Source organism: Lepidochelys kempii, chromosome 4, assembly GCF_965140285.1.
Source record: "Lepidochelys kempii isolate rLepKem1 chromosome 4, rLepKem1.hap1, whole genome shotgun sequence".
NCBI lineage: Eukaryota > Metazoa > Chordata > Testudines > Cheloniidae > Lepidochelys > Lepidochelys kempii.
The window spans coordinates 100,229,522-100,247,952 of NC_136383.1; the positions used below are offsets into that span (position 1 = coordinate 100,229,522).

The 18,431-nt window shown below is 44.3% G+C and overlaps 1 protein-coding gene across 1 annotated transcript; it reads right to left on the minus strand.

Annotated features, from left to right (window-relative positions):
- Positions 1–10,584: 10,584 nt before the first annotated feature.
- Positions 10,585–17,634, minus strand: LOC144930531 (uncharacterized). The gene is made up of 3 exons (XM_078852665.1): positions 16,999–17,634; positions 16,202–16,411; positions 10,585–10,664 (listed from the first exon to the last, which is right to left on the minus strand). Exons 1-3 carry the CDS (start codon positions 17,579–17,581, stop codon positions 10,585–10,587), a joined length of 873 nt encoding a protein of 290 aa, XP_078708791.1. The 5' UTR covers positions 17,582–17,634.
- Between the last annotated feature and the right edge of the window lie 797 nt (positions 17,635–18,431).

Here is an 18,431-nt window from a genome sequence, read left to right on the forward strand (position 1 = left end):
CACGATATTTCGCCAAAATTTAATTTTGGTGTAAATGTTACAGTGAGCTCTAGTACACAGCCCTTGTGTTTGTTTTCTGCACATGGGATGAATTTCACCCACTATGTCCAGCCCATTCCATTGTTGTTAGCTGTTCCACTGTCATCAATACCAAATCCACCCCAACATTTCAAAACAACAAATCACTAAAATGACAAAATAATGTTTACATGCCCAAACAGAGTCATAGACCCTGACACAAGGAGCTTGCAAATGAAATAAATGAAATAAAATAGGGTCCTCTCACATTCCTTGCTAGATAAAAAAAAATACAGGAATCCTATTTCTAAATATCACAGAAGTGTATTTTACATTAGTATTAGTGCAATTACATTTGTGCCTCAAGAAGAGAATATATCCCAAAGCATGTGCTATTCACTGGCAATATATTAAAATGTGTAAACCATTAAATGTGTGGGGTGTGTGTGTGTTAAACTTTGTATGAAATAAATCTCAGTTCAACTTGTACTTCATACAGCTACATTGAGCACTGGCTACAGCAAGACCTCAGGCTTTCTAATCTTTTTTAAAAACAACAAGGAATCCGGTGGCACCTTAAAGACTAACAGATTTATTTGTGCATAAGCTTTCATGGCTAAAAAAACCCACTTCTTAAGATGCATGGAGTGAAAATTACAGATACAGGCATAAATATACTGGCACATAAAGAGAAAGGAGTTACCTTACAAGTGGAGAACCAGCGTTAACAAGGCCAATTCAGTCAGGGTGGACGTGGTCTGCTCCCAATAATTGATGAGGAGGTGTCAATACCAAGAGAGTGAAAATTGCTTTTGTCGTGAGCCAGCCACTCCCAGTCCCTAGTCAAGACCAAATTAATGGTGTTAAGTTTGCAAATGAATTGTAGCTCTTCAGTTTCTCTTTGAAGTCTGTTTTTGGAGTTTTTTGTTGCAGGATGGCTACTTTTAAATCTGTTATTGAATGTCCAGGGAGATTGAAGTGTTCTCCTACTGGCCTTTGTATGTAACCATTCCTGATGTCTGATTTGTGTCCATTTATTATTTTACGTAGAGATTGTCCAGTTTGGCCAATGTACATGGCAGAGAGGCATTGCTGGCACATGATGGCATACATCACTTTAGTAGATGTGCAGGTGAATGAGCCCGATGGTGTGGCTGATGTGGTTGGGTCCTCTGATGGTGTCGCTAGAGTAGATATGGGGACAGAGTAGGCAACGAGGTTTGTTACAGGGACTGGTTCCTGGGTTAGTGTTTCTGTGGTGTGGTGTATAGTTGTTGGTGAGTATTTGCTTGAGGTTGGGGGGCTGTCTGTAAGCGAGGACTGGCCTGCCTCCCAAGGGCTGTGAGAGCGAGGGATCATATTTCAGGATAGGTTGTAGATCATTGATGATGTGCTGGAGAGGTTTTAGCTGGGGGTCGTACGTGATGGCCAGTGGTGTTCTGTTATTTTTCTTGTTTTTACCCATGAAAGCTTATGCCCAAAAAAAATTTGTTAGTCTTTAAGGTGCCACCAGACTCCTTGTTGTTTTTGTGGATACAGACTAACACGGCTACCCCTCTGACACTAATCTTTTTAGAATACGATGTGCTGTAAAAAACTATACCGCTTCTTTCCTAAAAACAACTTACTTTAATAAATCATAGTAGTGGGGCTGGAAGAGGCCTGGAGAGGTCATGTAGTCTAACCCCATGCACTGAAGCAGGAACAAGTATATCTAGATCATCCCTGACAGGTGTTTGTCCAGCATCTGTTCTTAAAAACCCCAATGATGGGGAGTCTGCAACTGTCCTGGGAATCCTATTCAAGAGCTTAATTATCCTTATAATTAGAAAGTTGTTCTTAATATCTAATCTATATCTGGTGCTGCAGATTAAGCTCTTTACTTCTTGTCCTACAGTCAGTGGATATGAGAACAATTGATCACTGTCCTCTTTTTAAGAGCATATTTGAATACTTATCATATCCTTCTTCCTTCTTTTCTTAAGTCTAAACATGGCCTGATTTATTTATTAATCTTTCCTCATAGATCAGGTTTTCTAAACTTTTATAATTTTTTAAAGCTATCTTCTAGACTGTCTCTAATTTGTCCACATCTTTCTTAAATTGTTGCACCCAGGACTGGGAACATTATTCAGCAGTGGCAAGGTCTCACGTGGGGTAGAGCAGGACAATTACCTGTGACAAAATGGCTGATGTTGGTATGGTGGGTCCTGCACTTTTCTTGGCAGGGGGCTAAGATGCCACTCCTTGCCCCTGCTCTTGGGGTGCCAAGAGCCCTGCTAGTGGCCCAGGAAGGTGGTAGAGGACAGAAGCAGGGGAGGGGTCTGGGTTTGCTCCTCACTCAGCCCTAGCCCCTCTCAACTGCTGCGGGTTTCTTACCCTTTTGGGTAGTGTTACCCTCTATCCTTGATGCTGGGGAGGGAGTCTCCTTGCTCTGCTGGGGCAGGGTCTCCCTTCCTTCAGTTCTCTGGTCTTTCAAGTCTCAGCAACACACCCAGGGGTGAAAGTAAGTTAGAGGATTTACCGGTACGCCGGAGTCCTGAGCAGGGGGCGTGGCCTCAACCGGAAGAGGCGTGGCCTCACCTGGAAGAGGCAGGGGCTTAAAATCACCAGTTTAAATCTTGATTTAAAGGGCCAGGGCTCCAGCTGCGGTAGTGGCGGCTGGGAGCCTGGGGCCCTTTAAATCACTCCCGAGCTACCATCTGCAAGGGCGGCTGGGAGCCCCGGGGCTCAGGGGCGATTTAAAGGGCCCAGGGCTCCAGCTGCCACTAATGCAGTGGAGCCCCGGGCCCTTTAAATCACTGAGGAGCCCTGGGGGCTCCCGGCTGCCACTGCTACCCCGGGGCTCTGGGCTCTGGCAGAGCTTTAAAGGGCCTGGGGCTCCGCTGTGGTAGCAGCTGCTGGAGCCCCGAGCCCTTTAAATCCCCACCTGAGCCCTGCTGCCGAGCCCTGGGGTAGCAGTGGCCAGGCTCCATCGAGGATTTAAAGGGCCCCGGGAGGTAGCGGGGGCTGGAGCTCCAGGGCCCTTTAAATCCCCGCCAGAGCCCCGCCACTGCCGCTACCTCAGGGCTCGGGCAGCAGGGCTCAGGCGGGGATTTAAAGGGCCCCGGGGCAGTAGCGGCGGCTGGACCTCTGGCACCCTTTTAATCCCCACCAGAGCCCCGCTGGCGCTAACCCGGGGCTTGGGCAGCAGGGCTCAGGCCGGGATTTAAAGGGCCCCGGGGGAGGGGGGGTAGCAGGGGGTAGCCCTTTAAATCCCCACCACAGCCCCACCGCCGCTACCCCAGGGCTTTAAATTGCCCTCTCAGACAGCCGGTCCTGGAACGGTGCACCGGCTCTTACCGGTACACCGTACCAGGGCATACCGGCTTACTTTCACCTCTGAACACAACTCTAAACTCCAGTCCTCTCTCCTTCCTTGCACCCCTGACTGACTGAAGCAGGGGGTTTTATTAGGGTCCTGACAGGGCCTTAATTGACTATAGGTGCTCCAATTAACCTGTAGCAACCCTCCCTAGTTTACAGGGAACCACGCCTTAATTAGCCTAGGGCTTATATATCTCACCTCAACCACTCTCCCACTTCTTCCTGGCCCTCCTGTATCATACCTCCTGACTTTAATGCGTCCAACTTATCTAAATATTCTGTAAATTGGTCTCTCTCTATTTTGGCTTGTGTTCCTTCCCCCTTGTTGTTAGTATTAATTGTGTTAAGTATCTGGTCACAATTTGTCATTAACATAGTAAAAAAAGATCATTTCTTTTTACTGTTCATAGGTATTTAACTCATGTAATTCAAGATAATGCCACTTCCACAGATCATATAAACCATTCATGGCACGTAACTATTTCACTGATTATGGCCCTGTCTCAGCAAAACTTCCTTTGACATAAATAGGTCATAAGCACATGCCTAATTTATTAGTAATAATCATATTATGAGTCAATTAAAATTAAAATTCCAAATTAATATTATTTTTCTAAGTAGCACTAAACTTTAAGTATTAGGTGCAATTCACATCCCACTTTTTGACAAAAATATAGTGTATACTTGTTCTTCATATAAATTAAACATCATTTTCACTTAAATAATGTAAATTGGATAGTCTCTCATCTGGACTATAGTATACTAGGTATGTTGAATTAAAATGAACATGTCAGTATATTCCATTAAAAAGTCAGTGACGAATGAGAGGTTTTCCAGTAATACAAATATTCAATAGGGCACCTCAGCCAATGGTATTCACCATCCACTTTTAATCAGCTGAAAATTCACAAATATGCATGACAAATTGTAGTGCTTAATTTCCCCTGAATAATGCTGAAAAGATTTAAATGTCATTCATAAAGTACAAGCAATCCCTGGTGAATTTAGACAATTCCACCTACACCACAGACTCAGCACAGACAGGAGCTAAGAGGTTAGGGCTCAGATTTTTTTAAAAGTAGGTGCCTAAATTTAGATTGCAAAACTGAGATTTTCAAATGAGATTAAGGGAGCTAAATGCCAGCTCATATTGTGCTGAATGTCTAAATTCCTTAAGAGGCTAAAGAAGTGGCCTGGTTTTCAGAAATGCCAAGCAAACAGCAGGTCCCCAAAAGTTTAAATGCATATAAAACAATAGCTGATCTTTTAGGAGTACTATTGCTTTTCATTGAATCTGCCTGGTGCCTTAAAAACTTCAGACCAAATTAGGATTTGAACATGTCTACTAGAGCAATGCATAATGTACAGGGGAGGCCACAACCCAGACTTCCATGTATTTTGAATTCTGCTGCTTTCTTCATGTGTGTCCATGCTGCAGAGGGATCAGCATCAGTGCACAAAGCACTATGATTTTCTTGACAAATAAAAGGTATTTCATCTTGGTATTTTCATGATAACCATAGGAAGGTTTTCCGAGGGACAGTGCTCAAAGCAGTTTTATAGCAAGAGTCACAGAAAGAACCAAAGGTTTTAAAGAAAATATGTGGTTTATGTTCATCATGAGCCCAGAGATTGCTGAGGGTGTTTGAGGGTAGAAGGAGAAGGAGATTGATTGATAGGGCTATGGTTGATGATAGAGAGTAGGGTTATATATATGTCGTCAACATTACTGCCACCAAGTATGGGGAAGCCTCAAATGGTATCAATCTCTGTAGAGGAGGTTGAAGAAGCACTGAATAAGATGAAGAATGGTGAAGCATCTGGTGAAGAGTAGATAACGGTTGATATGATCAAAACAGTTGGAGATACTGGAGTAAAGTACCTTCAGATTACTGCATGTTTTCTAGGACCAAACAAGGATACCAGATGATTGGAGAATGGGATTGATTGTTCCTCTTTGGAAGGATAAGAATGATGCATATGATCCAGTCACCTATTGGGGCATCACCCATTTAACTCGTCGTCAAAGTCCCTGAGAGACTTCTGGAGGCAAGGTTGTGGTGCAAGGTGGAGGATAACACAGGAAAGAAGCAACATGGCTTTAGAAAGGAAGGAGTACTATAGAATATTTGCAGTGAGATAGACTTTTGAAAGAATGATAAATGGAGGCGATAACTGCTGCGTAGCGTGTATTGGTCTTGAAATAGCATATGATTTGGTTCCACAGGAATTGATGTTTGGAGTTTTCAGATGAATGAGGAGGAATCTTCAAGAAGCAGAGATGATAGAGGCATTCTATAGAGGATCAAGTGGTAAGATTGTAACAATACAATGTAACAATACAAAACATGGAATTTGTGAGAATTTTGAGATGGCTGTGGGATTGAGACATGTATTGAGTCCACTTCTCTTCATCGTAATTATGGGTTAATTAATAGGAGAACCACACAAGTGGACACAGAGAAAACTAATGTATGCTGGCAATCTGGCCCTTTTAGCTTACATCAAAGGGGAATTGATAAATATAGTATCAGAGTGGTCATCTGCGTTTGAAGACCATTGTTTGAAGGTAAATATAAAAGAAAACTGAAATTAAGCAAGTAGGGAAGGTTGAAGAAGAGCTGTTTATTGAAGTTTCAGGAAAGAAGCTGAAGCAGAAGAAATAATCTGTGTACTTGGGAAGTGCACGTAGAACCACCCAATATGCAAGGGCAGCAGTGGCAAAAGGTGGTAGGAGTACTGTGGGACCAGCAATTAAGTAAGGAACTGAAAGAAAAAAGTGTATGATGTGTGTGTTTATTCCCGTCTGCTCTATGGTTTGAAAATAGTGGATCTTATTGGAGAGAGAAGGTATTAGAAAATAACATACTAAGGAGAATGGCAAACAAGCAGTGGGTAGCTAGTGTGCTCATGGAAAACAAATAGGGGGAATATGATCTTGGTGATCTATCTCAGAGATAGATAGGGTGGAGAACACATGTCTGAAGTGGGCTGAATATATGATACGAACTGGAGAAGAATGACCCAGCAAAGAAAGCGTGGGAGGAAGGGACAGTAAGAAAGGATGTGGAGTACTGAGGCTGTAATGGAAAGATTCTCTCAAGAAATGTTTGAAGAAAAAAGGACAGGAATTTCAAGACCTGTGAACCAGTGCCATGGATTGGAAGGAGTGGGCCCCTCCAATTCCATGTAAAAGTGAAAAAGGAGCCAAGAAGTGAAATTAAATATTTTAACAGATGAGTTTAACCTTTCCTCTGCTGACCCTTCATAAACGTCCTTCTATTATATTAAAAGCAATGGAATTAAAATAAGTAATTATGTCAGAAGATTAAGACATATACAATGATTTTATTCACAAAGCAGGTGTGTTCTGCTGCCTCTATCAGCAATTGGCAAAACGTTAATGATAAATTCTCCTGTGAAAAGAATAAGCAAGGATTTTCCCCTTAAATCCCTTGTTTCTCTCTGTAGTTCAGAGGGGCTTCTGCTATAGTCATAGTTACCGCAGAGGCTTCACATAAGTGATGTCAAGTGGCTTAGAATGAGATGAACCTGCCAGTTTTAGAGAAGCTACAGATATATTAGGCCCCTAAGGACTGCCAGTGGTTTTAATGTAATCCAATCTAGTAGCAACCCTTGAGACAGTCATGTTTATGTAGTAATATTTGGATTCATTGTAGGCTGCAGACAGAAGCTGATGTGGTCACACACATATACACACATACAGTTGAGGAAATCTGACCTTACATTCAGAAGAGAGCAGTGATACACAACATTGCAAGAGGACAAATAGGGAGATAAAAAATTAATATATTCATTTTAAATCTTTTCCTCAACTTATTCATTTTCATTTTCCTCTACATGTGGACCTCAGCAAAGCTAACATGATTAATATGTTCCAACTCTTGGAAATGTTGTTCAGTTAGGGAACTTTGCTGTTCAGTTATACCCAGAATGGGAAACTTTAATTGATTTCAATGGGCTTGAATTGGGACTGCATTGCACAGGCTGGCCTGGAACCTTAAATAACCAATCATATTGCACCCCTAGAACCTGTTCCTGCAGGTTAACTCTCACTGGACCCAAGTCACAAGGTGCAGGGCTAAAGCAAATTGGACTCACTATCTTTAATGAGAGTTTTGCCTATATTGAGACTGCAGAATTGAGCCTTAGTCCTAAATGTATGAAGAGTTCCAAATCTGTAACATCTACATCCCCAAGCAGTGACTTGAAACAAATGTGCTAATGCAATCAGTTTGCATGTGCATTTTTTTTAGTGTCAGTTTGGGTATTGGGTTATCAATTAGGTTTGCAAGAATGGTGTCAAAAGCAAACAATTAAAAATGTGTGGCATTGCTTTCTTTTAGCACATAATTTTACAAGTCACATTGGTAAACAAACATGATTAAGTGTTTTCTCATTTCTGTATACAATAGAAAGCATCGTAATCTAGCTCAGTGACCTATATAGATTCATAGCTATTAAGGTCAGAAGGGACCATTATGATCATCTAGTCTGACCTCCTGCACAACGCAGGCCACAGAATCTCACCCACCCACTCCTGCGATAAACCTCTCACCTATGTCTGAGCTATTGAAGTCCTCAAAATGTGGTTTAAAGACTTCAAGGAGCAGAGAATCCTCCAGCAAGTGACCCATGCCCCATGCTACAGAGGAAGGCAAAAAAAACCCAGGGCCTCTTCCAATCTGCCCAGGAGGAAAATTCCTTCTGGACCCCAATTATGGCGATCAGCTGAACCCTGAGCATGTGGGCAAGATTCACCAGCCAGATACCCTGGAAAGAATTCTCTGTAGTAACTCAGATCCCACCCCATCTAACATCCCATCACAGGCCATTGGGCCTATTTAACATGAATATTTAAAGATCAATTAATTGCCAAAATCATGTTATCCCATCATATCATCTCCTCCATAAACTTATCGGGTTTAATCTTAAAGCCAGATAGGTCTTTTGCCCCCACTATGACTATAGTGTGTTATGATATGTAACTAACAATAGAGTTTCTAATGCTGGACTGTAATGATTAAAAAATGTGTCTGTATTGTGTGTGCATGCTTGCATACAGGGCTGGCTCCAGGCACCAGCTTTCCAAGCAGGTCCTTGGGGTGGCATTTAGAATTGGCTGGCAGTCCGTGTCCTGCGACGGCAATTCGGCAGCAGCTCCGCCGCTCTTCCCGCCACGGCGGCTTTTGGGCAGCAGTTCCACCGCTGTTGCGGCGGTGGCAATTCAGCGGTGACTGCTTGGGGCGGCAAAATTGGTAGAGCCGCCCCTGTATGTGTACATTATATTTTAAGCATGAAACCAGTCATGTGAGAACCCATCTGTTAGGTACATATTATATTGAGTTCAGGGGTCAGTTCTCATCCTATGCTACCTAGAATTATTGTTGTAAGTAGAGTCAGTTCACCTGCTGGCAAAATATAAGAAGATTGTATTTTACTTTTAAGCTTTATTGGTTATTTTATATTTTCATTTAAAAAAAAATCTGTCCATCATATTATACTACCCTAACCTCTTTTGCATCTCCATCTGTACTCTGTCCTGTGCTGCACCTTCCCAGCTCCCCAATATGCATCCTCACCCACTCTACCTGCAACAGTGATCTGTATTCCTCTTGCAAGTGAGTCTGTGGGATGCATGGATTTTCCCACAGCCACTTGCTTTGGCAAGGTGGTTGATGACATTCAGGGCTCATAAATTTACCCCAGCCACAATTCTTCCTGCATGGTGGCCAAAACATTTCATTTTAAACCCCATGCACATAATGTTTATCAGCTGAGGTTCTAGCCCTTAAAGTAACACATTTTGAACTATTAATGTGTGGGTTTGGATAAGTTATCACATATTCCATGTGATGCAAGTTAGGTGCATAGGAGTTTAAATTAAATATTTCAGCTACTGTGCAGAAAGTATGTGGTTGAAATAAAGTACCAGCCCTGATTACATTCTGCTTGCCTAGAACGTCTGAAAAAGTTGTCAGTCCCACAAACTCAGTTATCATTTATTTCTACGGAACTAAACAGATGTATGCCAGATGTGGATCTGGGCCATAGAGTTTTGTATAATCCATTCATACTTTAAAACATGCCATAATAAATGGTCACCAGAAAGCTTCCAGGAAAATATATATAGGCTTTACACCACATCCACGAATACAAAGTCAAAGTTTCAGAGAAGCCAAGAAATGGGAACTGAGTCACATGACATTTACCTCTCCTCATTCCATGTATGCATTAGGGGTAAAATCCATGAAAAATTGACTCTCTGGTTGCTGGACGATGCAAACTCCCCAGTGGCAGAGCTGGGGAAAGCTGAAATTATTAAAATCAAAATGACCATTATGATGCAAAATTCTGTGGTTATTTTTGTGTTATGTTTTCTCTGAGGTTTTTCTTGGTTTTGTGTTCAATGCCAGCACATTTAAAAGCATTTTAAACTGCAGGGACTGCATGAATGTAGGAGAGAAATGATCTCTCCTATAAGTGATCTTGGAAAAGAAAAAGAGTATCAGGTGACAATTTTTGGGGGGAGGGGATCATGTCTTCTTGTGTTGTTTTCTTTTTTATAATCATTATCAAAATGGGTGACTTTTGGGACTGCCACAGTACAAATAATAAATGAAGTAATAAAAACAAAGGCATAATTTAGGGAAACCTTGTTTTGGAATATTTTTCTTCCTGTTTTTCAGACATAAGGAAATAAAGATATTATGGTCTGGCTTGACTATTCCTTGTAGTCCTTCTACCTATTCCAAATGAACAAAGCAGCATAAGCCAAACTAAAGCCTTGTCTACACTTCAGGAGGAGATCGAATAAGTTACGCAACTTCAGCTATGTGAAAATGTAGCTGAAGTCAATGTACTTAGATCTACTTACCATGGAGTTCACACTATGCTATGTCGATGGGAGACACATTCTCTTTGACTCCCCTCACACTTCTTATTCCGGTGGAGTACAGGAGTCGATGGGAGAGCGATCTGCAGTCAATTTAGCGGGTCTTCACTAGACCCGCTAAATTGACTGCTAATGCATTGATCGTCACATGTCAATCCCCCAGTAAGTGTAGACAAACCCTAAGCTACTGGCTTCACAGAAAGAGGAAGGAAGGTTTGTGGTTAATGACCTGATAAATGATCTGATGCTTCTGCAGAGTTCATGTGTGACCTTGGGCCAGTCACTTAATCTCTCTTTCTCAGTTTATCTCGCATAGACTCTCCTAGGTACTCACTTAATATAGTGAAGGGCATGGTATAAGAACCTAAATGGAACAGAAAGAAGGCTAAAGTTATTAGAGCCAATCTTGTGGCCAGTTGTTGATAGCGTTTGTCTGGTAATGTAGCCCAAATGTGAAAAGCCCATGGTCTATGGAAGAATAATGGAACCCATTATAGGCTTCTTCACAGAGACTGACTTTCATTTACAGGGTTTTACCAGATTTCTACATTTATCTAATGACTTAGTGACTTTAATTACAGACTTTTTTTCAAGTTATACTTTTCTTGAAAGGGAATGCATATAAGAACTATTTAAAAAAGAATATTTAATGTTAGGTAAATGGTAATTAGGAAACTTGTAGACCTCACAGTAGCTTACTGTTCTAGTCTGAAACCACACAGAAGTGTTTGATCAGGTCCATTCCCTGAAAATGATGACATGCAGTGCTTTTTCTTCAAAATGAATAAATATTCAATCAATACTTCACCTTTTAGCTCATCTCACTAGTTTTCTGATTTATTCAGAAAAAACAGTGTTTGACTGAAGAAGTGTTGGTACTGAGGCAAGATAAACAGGTGTTTCATGTGAAACTTACCACATACAAAGTAATGATAATATACAAACCAGTAGTGCATAGATTCCTCTAGAGCAAGGGAGGGAGCCTTAAGATCTGTTGTTAAAATATCACTACCTGGTGGAGAGGCAACCTTGATTGTGGCATTTCCTAACATTTGAACTCTTGACTTTGCACCTTTAATACTGTTTTTAACAGTGTGTGTGTATGTATGTGTGTAAGTAATTGATTAGGTTTTTAAAACATCAAACTGAAACAAAAATAAATTCCATATCGGTATCCTATGGATTTTCACATGAGTTGGATCATTTAGACCCACTGAACAGACCTCTTCACTTGATCTAACATAATAAATTGACAAGTTGGTTGTCATTCTCTATCTGGACCATCATTAGGGGGCGATGGAATAATTTGCCAGTGGGTTTCACAGATATTTCCTGAGAGCAGAAGAATAGTAAGGGCTGATTTCACTATGGGGAGATCAATGCTGCTGCACTTGATGCAGCAGGGATCAATGTAGTGAGTCTAGTGAAGATCCACTAAATTGACAGCAGAGCGCTCTCTGGTTGACCCCAGTGCTCCAGCTCTGCAAGAAGAGTAAGGGAAGTCTACTGGAGAGTATCTCCCATTGATGCAGCACAGTGAAGACACTGGGATAAGTCAATCTAAGCTATGTTGACTCTAGCTATGTTATTTATGTAGCTGGAGTAGCATTTCCCCCCATAGTGAAGACAAGCCCTAAGACTCAGAGATTTTGGCTTCCACTTCAAGTTCTGAAGGGGAGCGTGCTCTAGTAGATTCTTCTGCCCCGCACCCATGTGATACTTTTTACCCTGTTCCCTCCAGCCGATCTTTTGACCCAGTCCAGTCTGTTCCCCACCTTTGGTGCCTAATCCTAGTTCCATTCTTCTCACTTCGGCAGTCCCAGTCTTCATGACTCAGGCTTCTCATCCTATCTCCAGTCTCCTTGCACAGCCAAACCCAGTCCCCATAGCACTTCATCTGATTTCAGTCTCCTTCTCACCTCCTTGCTCCCCTCCCACCTCCCCCCCACCATTTTCCTCCCCTGCTCCTAGTCTCCAGATTCTTGCCTATCCAGTCCCAGGCGCCTCGCAGGTTTCCAGTGCCAGATCTTCTGGTTCCAAATGTCCAGTTTCCCCATCTTCCAGCCTCTAGTCCCAGTCTCCCAATCCTGCAGGCTTCTTGTCCCAATCTGCTTCCCCTGCATTGAGTACACATGAGAGAGAGGCTCACTGCTCTCAGTTCAAGTGCCCAGAAAGGCCCGCAAGAGCCGAATGCTGCAATTGAATGAAAAAAAATCCTGCTCAGCCCTGAGCTGGAGCATGCCCAGTACAGATGGAATTTTCAGGGAAATTAGCTATTCAGATCTAAAAGTCTCTACTTAGCATGTGTAGAATGTGATTTTTCAAAGACTTATATCTTGGCCAAATGTGGGTGAATTTTAATATGGATGGCAAAAGGCAGGTCCCACACACAAAGGCTATCCTCCACCAAATTTCAAGTCTCTGCTCCAAAGCATGGGAGCACCAGAGCGTCTCAAAGAAAAGTTTGCCAGCAAGGAAAACATTTTCCCCTAGCCTCACCCTTGGAAATGGCTACCCAGTTTTCAATGATTTATTTTATTTTATTTTATTTTTAAATCAGGCTGAGTCAAACATGGAACATTTCAGCACAAACGGTTAAAGTTTGGCAAAGTTATAAGGAAGTGAACACAAGGTGTTTTCATGAAAAGTGGGAAGCAGCCGCAATAATAAGCAGCCTTGCCTATAATGAACGATGGTCAGAGTTTCAGAACATTAAGGCTTTAAGACTTAATTCTGCTCCCACTGCTGTTAATGGAAGAATCTCCTCACTCTAAGGGTATGTCTACACTACGAAATTAGGTCGAATTTATAGAAGTCGGTTTTTTTGAAATCGGTTTTATATATTCGAGTGTGTGTGTCCCCACAGAAAATGCTCTAAGTGCATTAAGTGCATTAACTCGGCAGAGCGCTTCCACAGTACCGAGGCAAGCGTCGACTTCCGGAGCGTTGCACTGTGGGTAGCTATCCCACAGTTCCCACAGTCTCCGCTGCCCATTGGAATTCTGGGTTGATATCCCAATGCCTGATGGGGCTAAAACATTGTCGCGGGTGGTTATGGGTACATATCGTCAGGACCCCGTTCCCACCCTCCCTCCCCCCGTGAAAACAAGGGCAGACAATCATTTCGCGCCTTTTTTCCTGAGTTACCTGTGCAGACGCCATACCACGGCAAGCATGGAGCCCGCTCAGGTAACCGTCACCCTATGTCTCCTGGGTGCTGGCAGACGCGGTACGGCTTTGCTGCACAGTAGCAGCAACCCATTGCCTTCTGGCAGCAGACGGTGCAATACGACTGGTAGTCGTCCTCGTCGTGTCCGAGGTGCTCCTGGCCACGTCGGCTGGGAGCGCCTGGGCAGACATGGGCGCAGGGACTAAATTTGGAGTGACTTGACCAGGTCATTCTCTTTAGTCCTGCAGTCCTATTGAACCGTCTTATGGTGAGCGGGCAGGCGATACGGACTGCTAGCAGTCGTACTGTACCATCTTCTGCCAGGCAGGCAAGAGATGAGGATTGCTAGCAGTCGTATTGTACCATCTTATGCCAGGCAGGCAAGAGATGAAGATGGCTAGCAGTCGTACTGTACCATCTTCTGCCAAGCAGCCATGAGATGTGGATGGCATGCAGTCCTTCTGCACCGTCTGCTGCCAGCCAAAGATGTAAAGGATAGATGGAGTGGGTCAGAACAAGAAATAGACCAGATTTGTTTTGTACTCATTTTCCTCCTCCCCTGTCTAGATCACACTGCAGTCAGTCACAGAGAAGGCGCAGCGAGGTTAATCTAGCCATGTATCAATCAGAGGCCAGGCTAACCTCCTTGTTCCAATAACAACGATAACTTTGGTGCACCATTTCTTATTGGAACCCTCCGTGCAGTCCTGCCTGAAATACTCCTTGATGTACAGGCACACCCTTTGTTGATTTTAGCTCCCTGAAGCCAACCCTGTAAGCCGTGTCGTCAGTCGCCCCTCCCTCCGTCAGAGCAACGGCAGACAATCGTTCCGCGCCTTTTTTCTGTGCGGACGCCATACCAAGGCAAGCATGGAGGCCGCTCAGCTCATTTTGGCAATTAGGAGCACATCAACCACCACACGCATTATCCAGCAGTATATGCAGCACCAGAACATGGCAACGCGATACCGGGCGAGGAGGCGACGTCAGCGCGGTCCCGTGAGTGATCAGGACATGGACACAGATTTCTCTGAAAGCATGGGCCCTGCCAATGCATGCATCATGGTGCTAATGGGGCAGGTTCATGCTGTGGAATGCCGATTCTGGGCTCGGGAAACAAGCACAGACTGGTGGGACCGCATAGTGTTGCAGGTCTGGGACGATTCCCAGTGGCTGCGAAACTTTCGCATGCGTAAGGGCACTTTCATGGAACTTTGTGACTTGCTTTCCCCTGCCCTGAAGCGCATGAATACCAGGATGAGAGCAGCCCTCACAGTTGAGAAGCGAGTGGCGATAGCCCTGTGGAAGCTTGCAATGCAGACAGCTACCGGTCAGTTGGGAATCAATTTGGAGTGGGCAAATCTACTGTGGGGGCTGCTGTGATGCAAGTAGCTCACGCAATCAAAGATCTGCTGATATCAAGGTTAGTGACCCTGGGAAATGTGCAGGTCATAGTGGATGGCTTTGCTGCAATGGGATTCCCTAACTGTGGTGGGGCTATAGACGGAACCCATATCCCAATCTTGGCACCAGAGCACCAAGCCGGCGAGTACATAAACCGCAAGGGGTACTTTTCGATAGTGCTGCAAGCTCTGGTGGATCACAAGGGACGTTTCACCAACATCAACGTGGGATGGCCGGGAAAGGTGCATGACGCTCGCATCTTCAGGAACTCTGGTCTGTTTCAAAAGCTGCAGGAAGGGACTTTATTCCCAGACCAGAAAATAACCCTTGCGGATGTTGAAATGCCTATATGTATCCTTGGGGACCCAGCCTACCCCTTAATGCCATGGCTCATGAAGCCGTACACAGGCAGCCTGGACAGTGGTCAGGAGCTGTTCAACTACAGGCTGAGCAAGTGCAGAATGGTGGTAGAATGTGCATTTGGACGTTTAAAGGCGCGCTGGCGCAGTTTACTGACTCGCTTAGACCTCAGCGAAATCAATATTCCCACTGTTATTACTGCTTGCTGTGTGCTCCACAATATCTGTGAGAGTAAGGGGGAGACGTTTATGGCGGGGTGGGAGGCTGAGGCAAATCGCCTAGCTGCTGGTTACGCGCAGCCAGACACCAGGGCGGTTAGAAGAGCACAGGAGGGCGCGGTACGCATCAGAGAAGCTTTGAAAACCAGTTTCATGACTGGCCAGGCTACGGTGTGAAAGTTCTGTTTGTTTCTCCTTGATGAAACCCCCCGCCCCTTGGTTCACTCTACTTCCCTGTAAGCTAACCACCCTCCCCTCCTCCCTTTAATCACCGGTTGCAGAGGCAATAAAGTCATTGCTGCTTCACAGTCATGCATTCGTTATTCATTCATCACACAAATAGGGAGATGACTACCAAGGTATCCCAGGAGGGGTGGTGGAGGAGGGAAGGAAAATGCCACACAGCACTTTAAGCACAGCACTTTAAAAGTTTACAACTTTAAAATTTATTGAATGACAGCCTTCTTTTTTTTGGGCAATCCTCTGTGGTGGAGTGGCTGGTTGGCCGGAGGCCCCCCCACCGCGTTCTTGGGCGTCTGGGTGTGGAGGCTATGGAACTTGGGGAGGAGGGCGGTTGGTTACAGAGGGGCAGCAGTGGCAGTCTGTGCTCCAGCTGCCTTTGCTGCAGCTCAACCATACACTGGAGCATTCTGGTTTGGTCCTGCAGCAGCCTCAGCATTGAATCCTGCCTCCTCTCATCACGCTGCCGCCACATTTGAGCTTCAGCCCTGTCTTCAGCCCGCCACTTACTCTCTTCAGCCCTCCACCTCTCCTCCCGGTCATTTTGTGCTTTCCTGCACTCTGACATTATTTGCCTCCACGCATTCGTCTGTGCTCTGTCAGTGTGGGAGGACAGCATGAGCTCGGAGAACATTTCATCGCGAGTGCATTTTTTTTTCTTTCTAAGCTTCACTAGCCTCTGGGAAGGAGAAGATCCTGTGATCATTGAAACACATGCAGCTGGTGGAGAAAAAAAAAGGGACAGCGGTATTTAAAAAGACACATTTTATAAAACAGTCGCTACACTCTTTCAGGGTAAACCTTGCTGTTAACATTACATACATAGCACATGTGCTTTCATTACAAGGTCGCATTTTGCCTCCTCCCACCGCCTGACTACCCCCTCAAACTTCCCCCCTCCCTGTGGCTAACAGCGGCGAACATTTCTGTTCAGCCACAGGCAAACAGCCCAGCAGGAATGGGCTATACTGAGTGTCCCTGAAGAAAAGCACTCTATTTCAACCAGGTGACCATGAATTATATCTCACTCTCCTGAGGATAACACAGAGAGATAAAGAACGGATTTTGGTTGAATGCCAGCAAACATACACTGCAATGCTTTGTTCTACAGTGATTCCCGAGTATGTGTTACTGGCCTGGAGTGATAAAGTGTCCTACCATGAAGGACGAAATAAGGCTGCCCTCCCCAGAAACCGTTTGCAAAGGCTTTAGGACTACATCTAGGAGAACCGCAAATGCCAGGGCAAAGTAATCCTTTCACATGCTTGCTTTTAAACCATGTATAGCATTTTAAAAGGTACACTCACCAGAGGTCCCTTCTCCGCCTGCTGGGTCCAGGAGGCAGCCTTGGGTGGGTTCGGGGGGTACTGGCTCCAGGTCTAGGGTGAGAAACAGTTCCTGGCTGTCGGGAAAACCGGTTTCTCCGCTTGCTTGCTGTGAGCTATCTACAACCTCCTCCTCATCATCATCTTCTTCGTCCCCAAAACCTGCTTCCGTATTGCCTCCATCTCCATTGAAGGAGTCAAACAACACGGCTGGGGTAGTGGTGGCTGAACCCCCTAAAATGGCATGCAGCTCATCATAGAAGCGGCATGTTTGGGGCTCTGACCCAGAGCGGCTGTTCGTCTCTCTGGTTTTCTGGTAGGCTTGCCTCAGCTCCTTCAGTTTCACGCGGCACTGCTTCGGGTCCCTGTTATGGCCTCTGTCCTTCATGCCCTGGGAGATTTTCACAAAGGTTTTGGCATTTCGAAAACTGGAACGGAGTTCTGATAGCACGGATTCCTCTCCCCAAACAGCGATCAGATCCCGTACCTCCCGTTCGGTCCATGCTGGAGCTCTTTTGCGATTCTGGGACTCCATCATGGTCACCTGTGCTGATGAGCTCTGCATGGTCACCTGCAGCTTGCCACGCTGGCCAAACAGGAAATGAGATTCAAAAGTTTGCGGTTCTTTTCCTGTCTACCTGGACAGTGCATCTGAGTTGAGAATGCTGTCCAGAGCGGTCAGAATGGAGCACTCTGGGATAGCTCCCGGAGGCCAATACCATCGAATTGTGTCCACAGTACCCCAAATTTGAGCTGGGAACGTCGATTTAAGCGCTAATCCACTTGTCAGGGGTGGAGTAAGGAAATCGATTTTAACAGCCCTTTAAGTCGAAATAAAGGGCTTCACTGTGTGGACGGGTGCAGGTTTAAATCGATTTAACGTTGCTAAATTCGACCTAAAGTCCTAGTGTAGACCAGGGCTAACTGGAGTCACAGTTAGTCCAATATTTAGTGCTTTTTAAAATCCAAACCAAAGGTCTAATAGGAAGTGCACAAATGACTTTTAGTCTGGTGGTTTTAGTGCATATTAATTTACATTTCAACCAAACTGAACTTGCCACTGGTACATTAAGATATTTTAATACATAAATTCAGACAAACCTGACATAGGTTTGCACTGTGACCGTGTAATTAAACACTACATCACAATGCACAAGGGGGAAGAATTCCGGTTGTATGGATTGGAAATGCCAGAACTGAGACTAACTAAAGTCTCCACTTTGCAACTTTTAATATTCTTAACTTATTTCTACATGCATAGCATAACTCCTCCGCCCCACCACCCAATGATAAAGGCCCTGGAAAATCATGGACTTAAAAATAAATCATAGCAGTGTCGTAGGTAAGTGTTTTAATTTCATGAGATATGCATGGCTGCTAATTTCCCTGCTGAACTGTTGCAATTTTTCTAACTG